The 18,883-nt window shown below is 44.8% G+C and overlaps 2 protein-coding genes across 5 annotated transcripts; both read left to right on the top strand.

Moving 5' to 3' along the window:
- Positions 1–4,184: 4,184 nt before the first annotated feature.
- LOC114911333 (zona pellucida sperm-binding protein 3-like) lies at positions 4,185–6,742 on the top strand. 3 transcript variants are annotated; one of them, XM_029255199.1, is made up of 8 exons: positions 4,185–4,877; positions 4,957–5,072; positions 5,232–5,335; positions 5,408–5,585; positions 5,932–6,049; positions 6,168–6,259; positions 6,340–6,419; positions 6,490–6,742. In XM_029255199.1, the coding sequence occupies exons 1-8, from the start codon at positions 4,197–4,199 to the stop codon at positions 6,540–6,542; spliced, it is 1,422 nt and encodes a 473-aa protein (XP_029111032.1). In that variant the 5' UTR covers positions 4,185–4,196; the 3' UTR covers positions 6,543–6,742. The 3 variants fall into 3 exon arrangements, with proteins under 3 accessions (XP_029111032.1, XP_029111033.1, XP_029111034.1); XM_029255200.1 differs by having other exon boundaries at positions 6,193–6,259; positions 6,490–6,737; XM_029255201.1 differs by lacking the exon at positions 6,168–6,259 and having other exon boundaries at positions 6,306–6,419; positions 6,490–6,737.
- A 5,687-nt stretch (positions 6,743–12,429) lies between these two features.
- On the top strand, positions 12,430–14,987 carry LOC114911332 (zona pellucida sperm-binding protein 3-like). Of its 2 annotated transcripts, none has more exons than XM_029255192.1 (8): positions 12,430–13,122; positions 13,202–13,317; positions 13,477–13,580; positions 13,653–13,830; positions 14,177–14,294; positions 14,414–14,505; positions 14,585–14,664; positions 14,735–14,987. In XM_029255192.1, exons 1-8 carry the CDS (start codon positions 12,442–12,444, stop codon positions 14,785–14,787), a joined length of 1,422 nt encoding a protein of 473 aa, XP_029111025.1. In that variant the 5' UTR covers positions 12,430–12,441; the 3' UTR covers positions 14,788–14,987. The 2 variants fall into 2 exon arrangements, with proteins under 2 accessions (XP_029111025.1, XP_029111026.1); XM_029255193.1 differs by having other exon boundaries at positions 14,439–14,505; positions 14,735–14,982.
- Positions 14,988–18,883: the final 3,896 nt, after the last annotated feature.

Here is an 18,883-nt window from a genome sequence, read left to right as displayed (position 1 = left end):
AGGCTCCGGTCCCCTGTGACCCCCTATGGGACAAGTGGTTCTGAAAGTGTGTGTGTGTGTGTGGACTCACAATTGTTGCAAATGGTTGGCACCACATTTCTAATTTCAGTACATTAAGTGTAGTTCTTCAGTCTTTAAATACTGAAAAGTGTATTCGATTATCATAATGGGCAGTTTTTTTTTAATTAAAATGTGACATAAATGTATTGTTAATTTTGAATCCCTGATAAGCTTTTTTGTAGGTTGGCTGTCACCAGCTGTCCTGGCAATAAAATGGTTTTTGATTTAATTCCAGCCCCTGCTTTGTTACATTAAGGCCAAAAAGAGTTGAAGTTTTGGAAGCATAATTGCAATGCTGTAGCTTTTAAACAGGATTTGGAACACTTGCAATTCACATTCTGAGCAAATAACACATCTGGCTAATTTTGTGGGACTATTTACGTTTACATTTACATTTATTCATTTAGCAGACACTTTTCTCCAAAGCGACACACATCTCAGAGAAAATACAATTTGTTCATTACATTAGGAGAAAGAGACATAGCTGCAGACATATGATTCTTAAGTAAACCTAGTGTGTTACTTTCCACTTGATGCACCGATGTTCATCACACGAGCAGGCGCATAAAACGTAGGATAGACAAATCCTGATAACTTTTCTACAAAATTTCTTTTAAAAAAGTATTTTTAATTTCCATAATAAACAGTGGAACAAAAGGCCTATATATCCTGTGGATCGGCAGGTTGAGGGATGGCAAATACTGCCACGGGTTTAACTTCGTTGACACAGCGGGGTGAAAAACGCAATCCTTCACTTAATGAACGTTTTCTGCTTTTATTCACCTTCTTACCAAGGAAATCTAAAGAAAAAACAAACATCTCACGTTTGTGTCCAGTAAGGTGAGAGTCTGACAACAGTGCTGTCATTGAGAAGCAGAAAAGATAGTTAGTAAGAAAAGCCACATGATACAGAGATGCAGGCAGGTGCTGTCGAATATTGAGCCTGGAAGTTTTTGAAACCAGCGGAGTGACTGTGCTGCAAAGTACAGTTCAAATCATGTCATCAAGTTTGCTGGCGACACTACAGCTGTGGGCCTCATGAGCAACAATGACGAGTCAGCATTCAGAGGGGAGGTGAACCAGCTCGCAGAATGGTGTAGAGACAACAATCTACGTCTTAATGCCGATGAGACTAAAAAGATGATTGTCGACTTCAGGAGGACTCGAGTAGACCACTCACCACAGCACGTCAGCGGAACAACTGTGGAGAGAGTCAAAAGCTCCAAGTTTCTTGGTGAGCGCCTGACGGAGGACCTCTCCTGGACTCTCAACATGACCTGCCTAGCCAAGAAGGCCCAGCAGCGCCTCCACTTCTTACGGAGGCTGAAGAGAGCCAAATGTAAATAATGTAAAACGTAAACTCCCCCCCTCCCATCCTCACCACCTTCTACAGAGGGACGAGGGAGAGCGTCCTGACCAGCTGTCTCGCCGTGTGGTACGGCAACTGCACAGTCACTGACCGCAAGACCCGGCAGCGAGTCGTGAGAACAGTTGAAAAGATCATCGAAGCCCCTTTACCCGCCGTCGACACCTCATACAAAAAAACGTTGCATCCGCAAAGCCACCAGCATAGCGGACGACCCCTCTCACCCCTCTCGTGGACTCTTCGCCCTGTTGCCATCTAGCAAAAGGTACAGGAGCATCTGTGCCGCCACCGCCAGCAGACTCCGCAACAGTTTCTTCCCTGAGGCAGTCGGATTACTCAACACCCTGCTGCCTCCCAACGCTCACCTGGCACAGTCAAACAGGTAACCCAGCATGACTCCATACACTACAAACTGCCTACGGTTCACAGCCTATGTCCGCGTACACGTCCTGCCCCGCGTATTTATTTACTGTCTTCTACTCTGTTCTGTGTTGCACCATGGTCTCCGGAGAAATGACATTTCGTTCCACTGTATACAAGCCATGTGGAGGAATGACAATAAAAACAACCTGAACTTGAACTTGGCTTGATCAACCGCTACATCTCCACCAGACTGCTACGTTCTTCCACATCCGCTCACTTGGTGGTCCCAAGCGCGAAAGGGCTTGAAGCACAGGGGTTCTCGGTTCTGGCTCCGTTGTGGTGGAATGACCTCCCCCTGTCACTCAGAACTGCTGAAACTCACCTCTTCCAGATTCGGTTCAACCGTGATCTCTTAAGTTCATGTAAGGCGTAAGTGTTCATGCCCGGAGAATCCTTTACGCAGCTACTCCTGTAATGTACGTAAATGTTTGTGCACCTTTTTTAAAAAAAAAAAATTGTAGGCTAGTTATCAGGATTCGTCAGTTCTGACTTTTATGCACGTACTCGTGCGATGAACATTGGTGCATGAAGCGGAAAGAAATAAACAAAGTTTATTTAAGAATCACACATCTGCAACTATATCTTTCTTTCTCCGAATGTAATGCACAAATTGTATTTTCTCTGAGATGTACGTTGCTTTGGAGAAAAGCGTCTGCCAAATGAATAAATGTAAATGTAAAGGCCTGCAGTATCGTTAAGGACTGCACTCACCGAGCTCACCGCCTGATTGTGGCACTGTCATCTGGCAGATACTACCATTGCATCCAATCATGGACAACCAGACTTAAAACCAGCTTTTACTTTCAAACTATCAGACTACGTAACAGCCAGTAGTTTTTCATCTAGCACTGCGACCCTTTACTACCCCCACTCTTAGGGGGCATGGTGGCGCAGCGCGTTTGGCCAGCGCCTGCTTCGTGGTGGGTCTGGGGTTCAAATCCTGCCTAGGGTGCTTTGCAGCACACTGGTGTCCCGTCCCGGGTGTGTACCCTTCCGCCCTGTGTTGCCGGGTTAGGCTCTGGCTTGCCGTGACCCTGCCTGGGACAAGCGGTTGTAGAGAGGTCAGATGAGCTGCTCAAGACTCTTACTGCTACACTTGCAAAGCCAATGGTCTTTCCCCCTATGTATGCAATTTGTTACAGAAAAAGCCCTACATGAAGTGATCCGTTCATTATAAGATCTAAATGAACTATGGTTATTGATTTGGCTAATTCCTATGTTGACAACTGCTTACAAGTCGTTGCTTAGAGAAATACGTTTCATAAGCTAATTACATCTCAGCAGTACTCAACATCTAGGTCAATATGCTACTCAAGACTTTTACTGCTACACTTGCAAAGCCAATGGTCTTCCCCCACCCCCCATGTATGCTGACAACTGCTTGCAAGTCATTACACTAGTGCTGCCAAGAGCTACATATAGCAAACACTACCGTGTCAACAATTTTTAGAATACACCGATTTTAGTGCCATTGTTACATGAATGCAAAAATTAAGATTCAGGTAACATTTACTATATAAATTTCAAAACATGCAAAGTGAAACCACAATGTTTTCAGTTCAATGCCAATTGGTAAATATGTGGGCTCATTAGCTAGCTGACTGTTAAGTTTGACCAGGCAGTTAACAGATGGTGCACAAACCACCCATTGAATGTAAATCAAGATGCTGGGAAAAATGCTTTCATTTGTTGAAGGAAGGCAATCCAGATGAATCAGGCAACACTTTAAAAAAAAATCATTGAAACTTTTAAAACCGGAAGAGGTTTGGCCTACTTTGGGGAAAATCAATCTGGTATAAAACACTGTTAGAAGAACAGGTCATTTGGTTGCCAGAAGTGGTACAATGAGATCACAGCACAGTCTTGTGTTGCTTGTACTTTCAGACCACTTATGCAATGGACAGGGTCCCTGGAAAGACTCCATTCAGCTACCGCAAATAGTTCTCCAGTCAGGAAGCAGCCACCTTCAACGTGGCCACTAAATATGTTTCAACAAGGACAATTCTCTTCGCCTGCAAGTCTGGATCATCGCAGAGGATCATCTCTCCTGTACAGATGACTGGCAGCTTTGAGAGCACTGAGACATCAGTGGCATTTGAGACATCCTGGACATTTAACATCCTTGAACAGTGGAGACCTGAACAGGCAATTGAAGGCAATTGAAGGCAATTGAAGGCAATCAAGAATCAGTCAGTGAAACAACTGGTAACGCTTCAGGGATGGAACAAAATTTGTCAAATTATTAGATGGTTCAGTTGTTGGGAAAAACAACAGCTGTTCTGTTTGGTATAAAATTGGCTGGAAGCACTCATGCTCTCATGATCCTTTGGTTGCTAACACTAGCACAATGGGCTCTCTCTATCGGCTTGTGGCGCTTGCCTTGTTAGGTTGTTTGTGTAATGGCCAAGCTTTCCAGATGGGCCCTTTTCCCCAGCTGTCAAGCCAGGAGTCTTTGCTACAGCCAATCCGACAAGCTGCCCAGGAACAGTCTTCTTTGGTAGCAAGTGATGTTCCTCAAAGGTACCCTTCTCTCCAGCTACCCCAAGGAGTGTCTTCTCAGCAGTTTTCCTCAATGAGGCCAGTGCAGTTTGTTCCCTTAGTGCAGCACTCTAACCTTGTTCCACCAGTTGAGCCAGTGTTTGAGCTGCCTTACAGCCAGCCTTTGGCCCAGGTTGAATCGGTAGGGCCAGTGTTGCCAGCTCACTATGGAGAGGCGTCTGGCCAGGTTCCTGCAGTGCTCCCGGTTCACCGAGGGCAGCCCTCTGCACCAGTTTCCCTGGTGCAACCAGTAGCCCAGGCTCCACCTTCTGTGAAATCCCAGTGGCTTGCTGCTCCCTCTGGTGTGAAGGTTGAATGCAGGGAAGACTCAGTTGTGGTGGAGGTACAGCAGGACATGCTGAGTAATGGCCAGCTCATCCAGCCATCAGGAATCACCCTGGGAGGTTGTGTGCCAGTTGGACAGGATCCTTCCACAGGGGTTCTGCTGTTCGTATCGGCGCTACATGGCTGTGGAAGTACGCTGATGACGGTATGGGACCTCCTGAATTCTTCCTTTCTTTTCAGAACGGGTTTACACTGGGTAAACGAGCCTTTTCTCGTCTATACAGATGACCGATTCCCTGATCTACGCTTTCACGTTGGTGTACGTGCCCGAGGGACTCGGTTCCACCCCTATTGTGCGGTCTCGTGGTGCAGTGATTAATATTGAGTGTCACTACTTGAGGTGAGATGTGGGTCAAGTCTAATTCTCTAATGAGAACTAGAAGACACTTCCTCTGGCTATACGTCTATCCAAATTTTGCTTAAAATGAGTAACTCCATCCATAAGGAATCAGGCAGGACTTGCTCTACCCTGCCGTTAGCTACTGCTTCCTATTTGTAGGAGGATCAATGTGAGCAGCAATGCTGTGATGCCAACATGGGTACCCTTCTCTGCTGCTCTGTCTGCTGAGGAGCGTTTGGTGTTCTCGCTCCAGCTCATGACGGGTGGGTAAAATGGCCCAACTTGCTTAAATTGGGGGTGTGCGTGTATCTAAATGGTTCCTGTCTGTTCTCTAGACAACTGGGAACTGGAGAGGGCTTCAAACATCTACTTTCTGGGAGACGTCCTGAACATTGAAGCTTCTGTAGTTGTGGCCAACCATCAGCCTTTACGGGTGTTTGTGGACAGCTGTGTTGCCACCTTGGATCCTGATGTGACATCATTCCCCAGATATGCCTTTGTGGGGAACTATGGGTGAGTACTTGCATGCAAGCAGCACTGGACAAGTTCCACATGAGCCTTCCCGTTTCAAGGAGACTGGTGTTCTGGGTAATGTCGGTTAATGTTCATAAAACTTTATAAATATCATCAACATGTTCTGGAACACAAACCAGAAGCTGGATGTCTCACTGTACATGGGAGGGAATGTCCTCCAGGACATGGTGCTGAATGAACTTGAGTACCAATAACTATGATGCAGTCTTTTGACAAATGCCATGTGTGGTAACATGACCAATGAATCTATTCCCTTCCCCCTCTAGTCCTGCATGTGTTACAGACTACATGTACTCTGATCATGACAAATGCCTAATGTACTCAGATGCCTGACTGATGCCAAGGTGACTGCGTCCCGCTCGCAGTTCCTCCCCAGGAAGCAGGTCAACAAACTCCAAATGCAACTGGATGCCTTCAGGTTCTTGCAGGAGACCAGGAGCTCTGTGAGTACATAGCAGCCATCATTGACTGATCTTAAAGCAGGCTTGGCATATTTCATCTGGGAGCGTTTATGGAACTTGTCATGCAGTCCAGCCTTCTTCTTCTTCTCCCCCCCCCCAGATCTACATCACATGCATTCTGAAAGCAACCATGGCTTCCAAAAGACCTGATCCCCAGCACAAGGCTTGCTCCTATTCTGTGTTGGCAAATAGGTCAGTTCAGTTGAATGTCAGTAGTTTTTAGTTTTTTTTGTTGTAGATGCTACAGAGCTTCAGTGGTCTCCTGTTCATAGGTGGGAATCTGCAGATGGCGATGACCAAGTATGTGGCTGTTGTGACACAACCTGTAACGTGAAGGGAAGAAGTGTGGCGGGTAAGACTGGTTTGAATTGACAAATAACTCATTTACTTGGGTTTGGGCTAAATGATCCTTTCCCTTCCAGATTTCCAAGGCAAAGCTGTTGCTGGACCCATTATCGTTCAGGATCGCTATTAGCCAGGCCATTTGGATACCTGCTTCTGGGGGGAATCTGCACCGTGGCAACACTTGTAGTTGCAGCAGCTGTGCAGTGTACAGCTCAAAGGATCTCTCTTCGCGGCCTGAAGTGAAGGCCCATGCAGTTGTGTGTAGTTCTGAAACTTTGTCCTTGATTCTTGAACTGACAATTCAGAATAAACCTTCTTAACAAAACTTTACTTGACTGGACTTTGTTCTGAGGCTAATTCCCTGCCACTTACCCATTTGCAGTAAAGGGGTTCCTCAAAATGAGGCAGTGCTGGTAGTGGTCAAAAGTCACACCTCTGTGACTTGAAGGTCACAGGTTCAAGTCCCACCTCTGGCTTCAGCACCTTTCAAGGTACTTAACCTAAACTGCTCCAGTAAAACTAGCTGGCTGTAGAAATAGGCTTGCTTTTCTTGATCCTTTCAAGAAAGTCATCAGATAATCCATGACTAGTCTCCTTAGTCTGTACATTGACAGATTGTCATTGAAAGTGTTCAGCCCTCCACTGTCAGATGTCTCGTCATTCCTAGTGAGTCCCAGGATGGTTGTATCATCAGGGAACTTGAAGATATTGGAGCTGGGCTTAGAATGGTCATAGGTGAACGGGGAGTACAGGAGTGGGCTGAGCCAGTGCTGAATGTGAAGAATATGTGGTTGTCAATCCTGACCACCTGGGGCCTGCCTGTCCGGAAGTCAAATTGAGTTACGTAGGTGACTCGAGACCCAGATCCTTCAGCCTGCCTACAAGTTTTGTAGGGAGGATGGTATTGAATGTAGTGCTATAGTCAAACAGCCTCTGCATTTAAGTGTCTCTCCTCCAAGGCAGAGTGCGTTGCCACTGCGATGGCATTAGTGGATCCATTAGAGCGGTAGGCAAATTGGTATGAGTCTAAGGTAGCTGGTAGGAGCAGATGTGGGATTTGATGAGACACTCGAGCGCTTCATGATGAGGCAGTAGTCATTCAGGCAGGAGACGGCTTTCTTGAGAACAGGGATGATAGTGGTCTGCATGAAGTATGTGGGGATCACTGTTGGACTCAAAGACAGATTAAAGATGCTGGTGAAAACACCTAACTGGTCAGCGCAGGCCCTCAGGACACATCCATCACACATCAGATTCTGAATCCTTCCTTGCACTTACTCTCTTGAAGGCCCTGCTCACTTCAGGAGTAGCTAGAGCCAGAGGGCAGGTGTCATGGTCAGCAGGTATTTTCGCAGCAGGGAATGTATTGCCTGTCTCAAAGCAAATGTAGAATGTGTTGAGCTCGTCTGCTAAGGAGGCAGACATAGGCACATCGCTGCTTTTCCTGTCTTTGTAGTCTGTTATAGTGCGCGGGCCGCATCTGTTTGGGGTCAGAGCCTAGAGCGAGGCAGAGCGTGGAGTCGCACACCGGTTGCTGAGATGGCGTCTTTGGAAAGAATGAAGTCCCCGTTCGACGTAAGTTCTATCCTGAATGTATCGTCTGACGGCACATGTTAATATTATTCCTTTAAACGAGGCTATTTCTGATCATCGTTTCGTAACCTTTGATCTATACCTGCCCGTGCCGCCTGACAATAGTAAGACCAAAATCGTGCGGCATATTGATGACAATACTCCTGCTAAAATTATTGATCATATTAGAAGCTCGGATTTTGGAACGAGCGTAGATGTTGATCAAATGACTTTAGATTATAATTCGGTGGCAAAATTTGCCCTAGTCTCTGCGGCTCCACCAAAAACTAAACTTATTCGAACTGTAAGAAACTCGCCATGGTTCAACGAATCAACTCAATAAAGTTAGAATGTCGTAAATTAGAGCGTAAATGGCGTTCAACTAAACTAAACGTTTGTTATGTAGCCTGGTCCGATTGTCTAAAAAAAAAATATTAAAAAAGCACTTTTTCATGCCAGATCCGAATACTACGCAAAGTTAATTGATGAAAATCACAAGAGCCCTTGCTTCCTGTTTAATAACATCGCTTACTTAACTGGTAAACACAAAGATAAACAATGTATTTCTGCTACCATTACTAATGATGAATTTATGTCGTTTTTCAATAATAAATTAGAGAATATCCGCAAATCCATAGTGCCCTCTAGTTCAGTTATAGCAAACATAAGCGCTTCTGACGATGATAATATTAGTTGTCCGCACCATCTCAGTAGCTTCGAGGAAATTACCGTCCTAATTCGCTTTATGAAAAGTACTACCTGTCCTTTAGACCCAATCCCCACTAAATTACTGAAAGCCGCAGTTTCCGTGCTTGCAGAACCTATTGTTAATATTGTTAATACGTCGTTACTAAATGGCCGTGGTCCAAAAGCTCTTAAAATCGCCGTTATTAGACCCCTACTAAAGAAATCGGATCTGGACTGTAATAACCCATGTAATTATAGACCGATCTCCAATCTACCGTTTTTATCCAAAATTCTAGAAAAAAATCGTAGCCTCCCAAATTGTGAAATGTCTTAACCGTCATAATATATTTGAAAAATTTCAGTCTGGTTTCCGCACTGGTCACACCACTGAAACGGCACTTACACGTGTTGTTAATGATATTCTCATTTCTTCTGATGCTGGTCAGATCTCTATTCTTATGTTACTAGACTTGAGTGCTGCATTTGATACTGTAGACCATAGTATCCTACTGAGTAGACCTGGAAACCTGTTTGGACTAAGAGGTACCGTTCTGAAGTGGTTTGAACTGTATTCAGCTAACCGTGAACAATTTGTATTGAAATCTGACGACTGCACCCCCTCAATCTCTACTACGGTTCGGTATGGTGTGCCACAGGGCTCTGTGTTGGGTCCATTACTGTTCTCACTTTATATGTTACCATTGGGTGACATTATCTGCAAACAGAATGTGAATTTCCATTCGTATGCCTATGACACACAGCTTTGCGTATCGTTCAAGCCTGATGATCCATCACATGTGGTGTCATTAGCTAATTGTTTCACCAGTATAAAATTATGGAGGAGTAATAATTTGTCATCTCTAAATGCCAGTAAAACAGAGGTACTTGTGGTGGGCGGTGATGCTAAAACTCTCGACATAATCACGCCAATCTTTACAACAAATGGTATTACCTTCAAGCGTATGGATTGTGTCAAGGATTTGGGCGTCCTGCTGGATGGAAAGCTGTCATTTGTATCGCATGTAAATGCTTTGACTAAGTCGTGCTTCGTTCAGTTAAGAAGCATAGCTAAAATGCGGCGATTCCTTTGTAGACGGGATTCTGAGAAGCTGGTTCATGCTTTTGTTTCCAGCAGGCTGGATTACTGTAATGCTTTATTGTCGGTGGTGACAGACGAATCCCGTGCTGACAGAGGATGATGCCCATCTGCCATGACGATCGAGAGGTTCCATGCCGAGCTGGGAATCCAAGATAGATGCCATTGAGCAACATTATCGTTATTACTTGTTACACACTGCCTTAGAAATTGTTACTTTCTAGAATGCCCAGGAGGGGCGGGCAACCACTGGCCCGTGGATCCCCAGAGGTTTTTTTTTTTTTTTTTTTCCCCCTCAGCCCTCAGTTGGGAATTTTTGTTCCTTTCCCCGGTGGCCAGTAGGCATACTCATAGCTCTATAATAAGTTCTTCATTACGGTAGTCACTAGTCGACTGTCTTCATTGTTTGTATCTGTTTTTCTTGCTTTATGCCTGTGTTAAAGCGCTCTGTGTCGCTGCGTGAGAAGAGCGCTCTATAAAAATAAATAAATAAATAAAGGAGTCTGACTCCACTCTGTCCCTGAAGTCTCTCTTGGCCAAATTGATAACCTTTTGAATGTCATTCCTGGACTTCTTGTAGGCAGTCAGGTCCCCAGAGTTGAAGGCTGCATTTTGTACTCTCAGCTTGGATGTGAATGTGTGATTCTTAAGGACAGTTTGTTTCTTTCACCATGTGCACCAATGTTCATCACATGAGTAGCTGCAAAAAACTTTATTGGAATATTGACGATTCCCGATCACCTTCCTGGTAATTTTTTTTTTTTGTGAGAGACATATGAACATTTACGTTACATTACAGGAGTAGCTGTGCAAAGGATTGATCTTAGTTACAGTGCATGAACATTTATACCTTACGTGAACTTAAGAGATCATGGATGAAGTGATTCTGGAACAGGTGAGTTTTAAGACCCTTCTTTAATTGTGGACAAAGATTCAGCAGTTCTGAGGAAGAGGGGGAGGTCGTTCTACCACAAGGGGGCCAGAACCGAGAACCTCCGTACTTCATCTTTCAGGCATGGGACCACCAAGTGGGGAGATGTGGAAGAGCGTAGCAGTCTGTTTGTGGTGTAGCGGATGATCAAGTCTTATCAGGAGTTCCAACAAGGAAGGAAAGGCTGCTGTTGGACCAATCTCAACTGAAAACCCAAATCAGCCAAAGACAGGACAGCTATAACCAGAAAGCCCTCTGAAGATGCAATACCACAAGTGTGAGGAGTACTGAAGGCTGTTTCCTTAGCAAGAGGCTTACTAATGCAAATAACTCCAGGTCAACTTGGAACATTATGGATTTTCCCTTGAGCCTTTAACTGCTAGCAACATTACTGCTTAATGTCATCTGAATAAAGATTAAGTAAATGTCTTGCTTTGTATGTACTTAGGGGGAAGGGGATGTTGCAAGTGCATATTGCAGCGGCCCTTAAGTCATGGCTAACTTTACATGTCAATCGACAGCTGTCCTTGGATGGCAATTTCAGTTCAGCTCTATTATGTGGATAGGAAATTTCTAGACAAATGTCCTACTGCAGCAAAATATGAAGGGGGGTGTGCAGTTTCACTCCAACCTCGTTGCTTAGAGAAATACGTTTCATAAGCTAATTACATCTCAGCAGTACTCAACATCTAGGTCAATATGCTACTCAAGACTTTTACTGCTACACTTGCAAAGCCAATGGTCTTCCCCCACCCCCCATGTATGCTGACAACTGCTTGCAAGTCATTACACTAGTGCTGCCAAGAGCTACATATAGCAAACACTACCGTGTCAACAATTTTTAGAATACACCGATTTTAGTGCCATTGTTACATGAATGCAAAAATTAAGATTCAGGTAACATTTACTATATAAATTTCAAAACATGCAAAGTGAAACCACAATGTTTTCAGTTCAATGCCAATTGGTAAATATGTGGGCTCATTAGCTAGCTGACTGTTAAGTTTGACCAGGCAGTTAACAGATGGTGCACAAACCACCCATTGAATGTAAATCAAGATGCTGGGAAAAATGCTTTCATTTGTTGAAGGAAGGCAATCCAGATGAATCAGGCAACACTTTAAAAAAAAAATCATTGAAACTTTTAAAACCGGAAGAGGTTTGGCCTACTTTGGGGAAAATCAATCTGGTATAAAACACTGTTAGAAGAACAGGTCATTTGGTTGCCAGAAGTGGTACAATGAGATCACAGCACAGTCTTGTGTTGCTTGTACTTTCAGACCACTTATGCAATGGACAGGGTCCCTGGAAAGACTCCATTCAGCTACCGCAAATAGTTCTCCAGTCAGGAAGCAGCCACCTTCAACGTGGCCACTAAATATGTTTCAACAAGGACAATTCTCTTCGCCTGCAAGTCTGGATCATCGCAGAGGATCATCTCTCCTGTACAGATGACTGGCAGCTTTGAGAGCACTGAGACATCAGTGGCATTTGAGACATCCTGGACATTTAACATCCTTGAACAGTGGAGACCTGAACAGGCAATTGAAGGCAATTGAAGGCAATTGAAGGCAATCAAGAATCAGTCAGTGAAACAACTGGTAACGCTTCAGGGATGGAACAAAATTTGTCAAATTATTAGATGGTTCAGTTGTTGGGAAAAACAACAGCTGTTCTGTTTGGTATAAAATTGGCTGGAAGCACTCATGCTCTCATGATCCTTTGGTTGCTAACACTAGCACAATGGGCTCTCTCTATCGGCTTGTGGCGCTTGCCTTGTTAGGTTGTTTGTGTAATGGCCAAGCTTTCCAGATGGGCCCTTTTCCCCAGCTGTCAAGCCAGGAGTCTTTGCTACAGCCAATCCGACAAGCTGCCCAGGAACAGTCTTCTTTGGTAGCAAGTGATGTTCCTCAAAGGTACCCTTCTCTCCAGCTACCCCAAGGAGTGTCTTCTCAGCAGTTTTCCTCAATGAGGCCAGTGCAGTTTGTTCCCTTAGTGCAGCACTCTAACCTTGTTCCACCAGTTGAGCCAGTGTTTGAGCTGCCTTACAGCCAGCCTTTGGCCCAGGTTGAATCGGTAGGGCCAGTGTTGCCAGCTCACTATGGAGAGGCGTCTGGCCAGGTTCCTGCAGTGCTCCCGGTTCACCGAGGGCAGCCCTCTGCACCAGTTTCCCTGGTGCAACCAGTAGCCCAGGCTCCACCTTCTGTGAAATCCCAGTGGCTTGCTGCTCCCTCTGGTGTGAAGGTTGAATGCAGGGAAGACTCAGTTGTGGTGGAGGTACAGCAGGACATGCTGAGTAATGGCCAGCTCATCCAGCCATCAGAAATCACCCTGGGAGGTTGTGTGCCAGTTGGACAGGATCCTTCCACAGGGGTTCTGCTGTTCGTATCGGCGCTACATGGCTGTGGAAGTACGCTGATGACGGTATGGGACCTCCTGAATTCTTCCTTTCTTTTCAGAACGGGTTTACACTGGGTAAACGAGCCTTTTCTCGTCTATACAGATGACCGATTCCCTGATCTACGCTTTCACGTTGGTGTACGTGCCCGAGGGACTCGGTTCCACCCCTATTGTGCGGTCTCGTGGTGCAGTGATTAATGTTGAGTGTCACTACTTGAGGTGAGATGTGGGTCAAGTCTAATTCTCTAATGAGAACTAGAAGACACTTCCTCTGGCTATACGTCTATCCAAATTTTGCTTAAAATGAGTAACTCCATCCATAAGGAATCAGGCAGGACTTGCTCTACCCTGCCGTTAGCTACTGCTTCCTATTTGTAGGAGGATCAATGTGAGCAGCAATGCTGTGATGCCAACATGGGTACCCTTCTCTGCTGCTCTGTCTGCTGAGGAGCGTTTGGTGTTCTCGCTCCAGCTCATGACGGGTGGGTAAAATGGCCCAACTTGCTTAAATTGGGGGTGTGCGTGTATCTAAATGGTTCCTGTCTGTTCTCTAGACAACTGGGAACTGGAGAGGGCTTCAAACATCTACTTTCTGGGAGACGTCCTGAACATTGAAGCTTCTGTAGTTGTGGCCAACCATCAGCCTTTACGGGTGTTTGTGGACAGCTGTGTTGCCACCTTGGATCCTGATGTGACATCATTCCCCAGATATGCCTTTGTGGGGAACTATGGGTGAGTACTTGCATGCAAGCAGCACTGGACAAGTTCCACATGAGCCTTCCCGTTTCAAGGAGACTGGTGTTCTGGGTAATGTCGGTTAATGTTCATAAAACTTTATAAATATCATCAACATGTTCTGGAACACAAACCAGAAGCTGGATGTCTCATTGTACATGGGAGGGAATGTCCTCCAGGACATGGTGCTGAATGAACTTGAGTACCAATAACTATGATGCAGTCTTTTGACAAATGCCATGTGTGGTAACATGACCAATGAATCTATTCCCTTCCCCCTCTAGTCCTGCATGTGTTACAGACTACATGTACTCTGATCATGACAAATGCCTAATGTACTCAGATGCCTGACTGATGCCAAGGTGACTGCGTCCCGCTCGCAGTTCCTCCCCAGGAAGCAGGTCAACAAACTCCAAATGCAACTGGATGCCTTCAGGTTCTTGCAGGAGACCAGGAGCTCTGTGAGTACATAGCAGCCATCATTGACTGATCTTAAAGCAGGCTTGGCATATTTCATCTGGGAGCGTTTATGGAACTTGTCATGCAGTCCAGCCTTCTTCTTCTTCCCCCCCCCCCCCAGATCTACATCACATGCATTCTGAAAGCAACCATGGCTTCCAAAAGACCTGATCCCCAGCACAAGGCTTGCTCCTATTCTGTGTTGGCAAATAGGTCAGTTCAGTTGAATGTCAGTAGTTTTAGTTTTTTTTGTTGTAGATGCTACAGAGCTTCAGTGGTCTCCTGTTCATAGGTGGGAATCTGCAGATGGCGATGACCAAGTATGTGGCTGTTGTGACACAACCTGTAACGTGAAGGGAAGAAGTGTGGCGGGTAAGACTGGTTTGAATTGACAAATAACTCATTTACTTGGGTTTGGGCTAAATGATCCTTTCCCTTCCAGATTTCCAAGGCAAAGCTGTTGCTGGACCCATTATCGTTCAGGATCGCTATTAGCCAGGCCATTTGGATACCTGCTTCTGGGGGGAATCTGCACCGTGGCAACACTTGTAGTTGCAGCAGCTGTGCAGTGTACAGCTCAAAGGATCTCTCTTCGCGGCCTGAAGTGAAGGCCCATGCAGTTGTGTGTAGTTCTGAAACTTTGTCCTTGATTCTTGAACTGACAATTCAGAATAAACCTTCTTAACAAAACTTTACTTGACTGGACTTTGTTCTGAGGCTAATTCCCTGCCACTTACCCATTTGCAGTAAAGGGGTTCCTCAAAATGAGGCAGTGCTGGTAGTGGTCAAAAGTCACACCTTTGTGACTTGAAGGTCACAGGTTCAAGTCCCACCTCTGGCTTCAGCACCTTTCAAGGTACTTAACCTAAACTGCTCCAGTAAAACTAGCTGGCTGTAGAAATAGGCTTGCTTTTCTTGATCCTTTCAAGAAAGTCATCAGATAATCCATGACTAGTCTCCTTAGTCTGTACATTGACAGATTGTCATTGAAAGTGTTCAGCCCTCCACTGTCAGATGTCTCGTCATTCCTAGTGAGTCCCAGGATGGTTGTATCATCAGGGAACTTGAAGATATTGGAGCTGGGCTTAGAATGGTCATAGGTGAACGGGGAGTACAGGAGTGGGCTGAGCCAGTGCTGAATGTGAAGAATATGTGGTTGTCAATCCTGACCACCTGGGGCCTGCCTGTCCGGAAGTCAAATTGAGTTACGTAGGTGACTCGAGACCCAGATCCTTCAGCCTGCCTACAAGTTTTGTAGGGAGGATGGTATTGAATGTAGTGCTATAGTCAAACAGCCTCTGCATTTAAGTGTCTCTCCTCCAAGGCAGAGTGCGTTGCCACTGCGATGGCATTAGTGGATCCATTAGAGCGGTAGGCAAATTGGTATGAGTCTAAGGTAGCTGGTAGGAGCAGATGTGGGATTTGATGAGACACTCGAGCGCTTCATGATGAGGCAGTAGTCATTCAGGCAGGAGACGGCTTTCTTGAGAACAGGGATGATAGTGGTCTGCATGAAGTATGTGGGGATCACTGTTGGACTCAAAGACAGATTAAAGATGCTGGTGAAAACACCTAACTGGTCAGCGCAGGCCCTCAGGACACATCCATCACACATCAGATTCTGAATCCTTCCTTGCACTTACTCTCTTGAAGGCCCTGCTCACTTCAGGAGTAGCTAGAGCCAGAGGGCAGGTGTCATGGTCAGCAGGTATTTTCGCAGCAGGGAATGTATTGCCTGTCTCAAAGCAAATGTAGAATGTGTTGAGCTCGTCTGCTAAGGAGGCAGACATAGGCACATCGCTGCTTTTCCTGTCTTTGTAGTCTGTTATAGTGCGCGGGCCGCATCTGTTTGGGGTCAGAGCCTAGAGCGAGGCAGAGCGTGGAGTCGCACACCGGTTGCTGAGATGGCGTCTTTGGAAAGAATGAAGTCCCCGTTCGACGTAAGTTCTATCCTGAATGTATCGTCTGACGGCACATGTTAATATTATTCCTTTAAACGAGGCTATTTCTGATCATCGTTTCGTAACCTTTGATCTATACCTGCCCGTGCCGCCTGACAATAGTAAGACCAAAATCGTGCGGCATATTGATGACAATACTCCTGCTAAAATTATTGATCATATTAGAAGCTCGGATTTTGGAACGAGCGTAGATGTTGATCAAATGACTTTAGATTATAATTCGGTGGCAAAATTTGCCCTAGTCTCTGCGGCTCCACCAAAAACTAAACTTATTCGAACTGTAAGAAACTCGCCATGGTTCAACGAATCAACTCAATAAAGTTAGAATGTCGTAAATTAGAGCGTAAATGGCGTTCAACTAAACTAAACGTTTGTTATGTAGCCTGGTCCGATTGTCTAAAAAAAAAATATTAAAAAAGCACTTTTTCATGCCAGATCCGAATACTACGCAAAGTTAATTGATGAAAATCACAAGAGCCCTTGCTTCCTGTTTAATAACATCGCTTACTTAACTGGTAAACACAAAGATAAACAATGTATTTCTGCTACCATTACTAATGATGAATTTATGTCGTTTTTCAATAATAAATTAGAGAATATCCGCAAATCCATAGTGCCCTCTAGTTCAGTTATAGCAAACATAAGCGCTTCTGACGATGATAATATTAGTTGTCCGCACCATCTCAGTAGCTTCGAGGAAATTACCGTCCTAATTCGCTTTATGAAAAGTACTACCTGTCCTTTAGACCCAATCCCCACTAAATTACTGAAAGCCGCAGTTTCCGTGCTTGCAGAACCTATTGTTAATATTGTTAATACGTCGTTACTAAATGGCCGTGGTCCAAAAGCTCTTAAAATCGCCGTTATTAGACCCCTACTAAAGAAATCGGATCTGGACTGTAATAACCCATGTAATTATAGACCGATCTCCAATCTACCGTTTTTATCCAAAATTCTAGAAAAAAATCGTAGCCTCCCAAATTGTGAAATGTCTTAACCGTCATAATATATTTGAAAAATTTCAGTCTGGTTTCCGCACTGGTCACACCACTGAAACGGCACTTACACGTGTTGTTAATGATATTCTCATTTCTTCTGATGCTGGTCAGATCTCTATTCTTATGTTACTAGACTTGAGTGCTGCATTTGATACTGTAGACCATAGTATCCTACTGAGTAGACCTGGAAACCTGTTTGGACTAAGAGGTACCGTTCTGAAGTGGTTTGAACTGTATTCAGCTAACCGTGAACAATTTGTATTGAAATCTGACGACTGCACCCCCTCAATCTCTACTACGGTTCGGTATGGTGTGCCACAGGGCTCTGTGTTGGGTCCATTACTGTTCTCACTTTATATGTTACCATTGGGTGACATTATCTGCAAACAGAATGTGAATTTCCATTCGTATGCCTATGACACACAGCTTTGCGTATCGTTCAAGCCTGATGATCCATCACATGTGGTGTCATTAGCTAATTGTTTCACCAGTATAAAATTATGGAGGAGTAATAATTTGTCATCTCTAAATGCCAGTAAAACAGAGGTACTTGTGGTGGGCGGTGATGCTAAAACTCTCGACATAATCACGCCAATCTTTACAACAAATGGTATTACCTTCAAGCGTATGGATTGTGTCAAGGATTTGGGCGTCCTGCTGGATGGAAAGCTGTCATTTGTATCGCATGTAAATGCTTTGACTAAGTCGTGCTTCGTTCAGTTAAGAAGCATAGCTAAAATGCGGCGATTCCTTTGTAGACGGGATTCTGAGAAGCTGGTTCATGCTTTTGTTTCCAGCAGGCTGGATTACTGTAATGCTTTATTGTCGGTGGTGACAGACGAATCCCGTGCTGACAGAGGATGATGCCCATCTGCCATGACGATCGAGAGGTTCCATGCCGAGCTGGGAATCCAAGATAGATGCCATTGAGCAACATTATCGTTATTACTTGTTACACACTGCCTTAGAAATTGTTACTTTCTAGAATGCCCAGGAGGGGCGGGCAACCACTGGCCCGTGGATCCCCAGAGGTTTTTTTTTTTTTTTTTTTCCCCCTCAGCCCTCAGTTGGGAATTTTTGTTCCTTTCCCCGGTGGCCAGTAGGCATACTCATAGCTCTATAATAAGTTCTTCATTACGGTAGTCACTAGTCGACTGTCTTCATTGTTTGTATCTGTTTTTCTTGCTTTATGCCTGTGTTAAAGCGCTCTGTGTCGCTGCGTGAGAAGAGCGCTCTATAAAAATAAATAAATAAATAAAGGAGTCTGACTCCACTCTGTCCCTGAAGTCTCTCTTGGCCAAATTGATAACCTTTTGAATGTCATTCCTGGACTTCTTGTAGGCAGTCAGGTCCCCAGAGTTGAAGGCTGCATTTTGTACTCTCAGCTTGGATGTGAATGTGTGATTCTTAAGGACAGTTTGTTTCTTTCACCATGTGCACCAATGTTCATCACATGAGTAGCTGCAAAAAACTTTATTGGAATATTGACGATTCCCGATCACCTTCCTGGTAATTTTTTTTTTTGTGAGAGACATATGAACATTTACGTTACATTACAGGAGTAGCTGTGCAAAGGATTGATCTTAGTTACAGTGCATGAACATTTATACCTTACGTGAACTTAAGAGATCA

Source organism: Scleropages formosus, chromosome 9 (assembly GCF_900964775.1).
Source record: "Scleropages formosus chromosome 9, fSclFor1.1, whole genome shotgun sequence".
Taxonomy (NCBI): domain Eukaryota; kingdom Metazoa; phylum Chordata; class Actinopteri; order Osteoglossiformes; family Osteoglossidae; genus Scleropages; species Scleropages formosus.
The sequence above is the reverse complement of the archived record's forward strand: the minus strand, read 5'-3'. Positions and strand labels throughout refer to the sequence as shown.

Excerpts from the sequence above, each read along its gene's own strand:
- LOC114911333 (XM_029255199.1), top strand. The coding sequence starts at position 4,197 with ATGGGCTCTCTCTATCGGCTTGTGGCGCTTGCCTTGTTAGGTTGTTTG. Across the intron at positions 5,336-5,407 it reads CTCGCTCCAGCTCATGACGG|ACAACTGGGAACTGGAGAGG; the intron begins GTGGGTAAAATG and ends TCTGTTCTCTAG. Across the intron at positions 6,420-6,489 it reads GAAGGGAAGAAGTGTGGCGG|ATTTCCAAGGCAAAGCTGTT; the intron begins GTAAGACTGGTT and ends TTTCCCTTCCAG.
- LOC114911332 (XM_029255192.1), top strand. The coding sequence starts at position 12,442 with ATGGGCTCTCTCTATCGGCTTGTGGCGCTTGCCTTGTTAGGTTGTTTG. Across the intron at positions 14,295-14,413 it reads TGCAGGAGACCAGGAGCTCT|ATCTACATCACATGCATTCT; the intron begins GTGAGTACATAG and ends CCCCCCCCCCAG. Across the intron at positions 14,506-14,584 it reads TATTCTGTGTTGGCAAATAG|GTGGGAATCTGCAGATGGCG; the intron begins GTCAGTTCAGTT and ends TCCTGTTCATAG.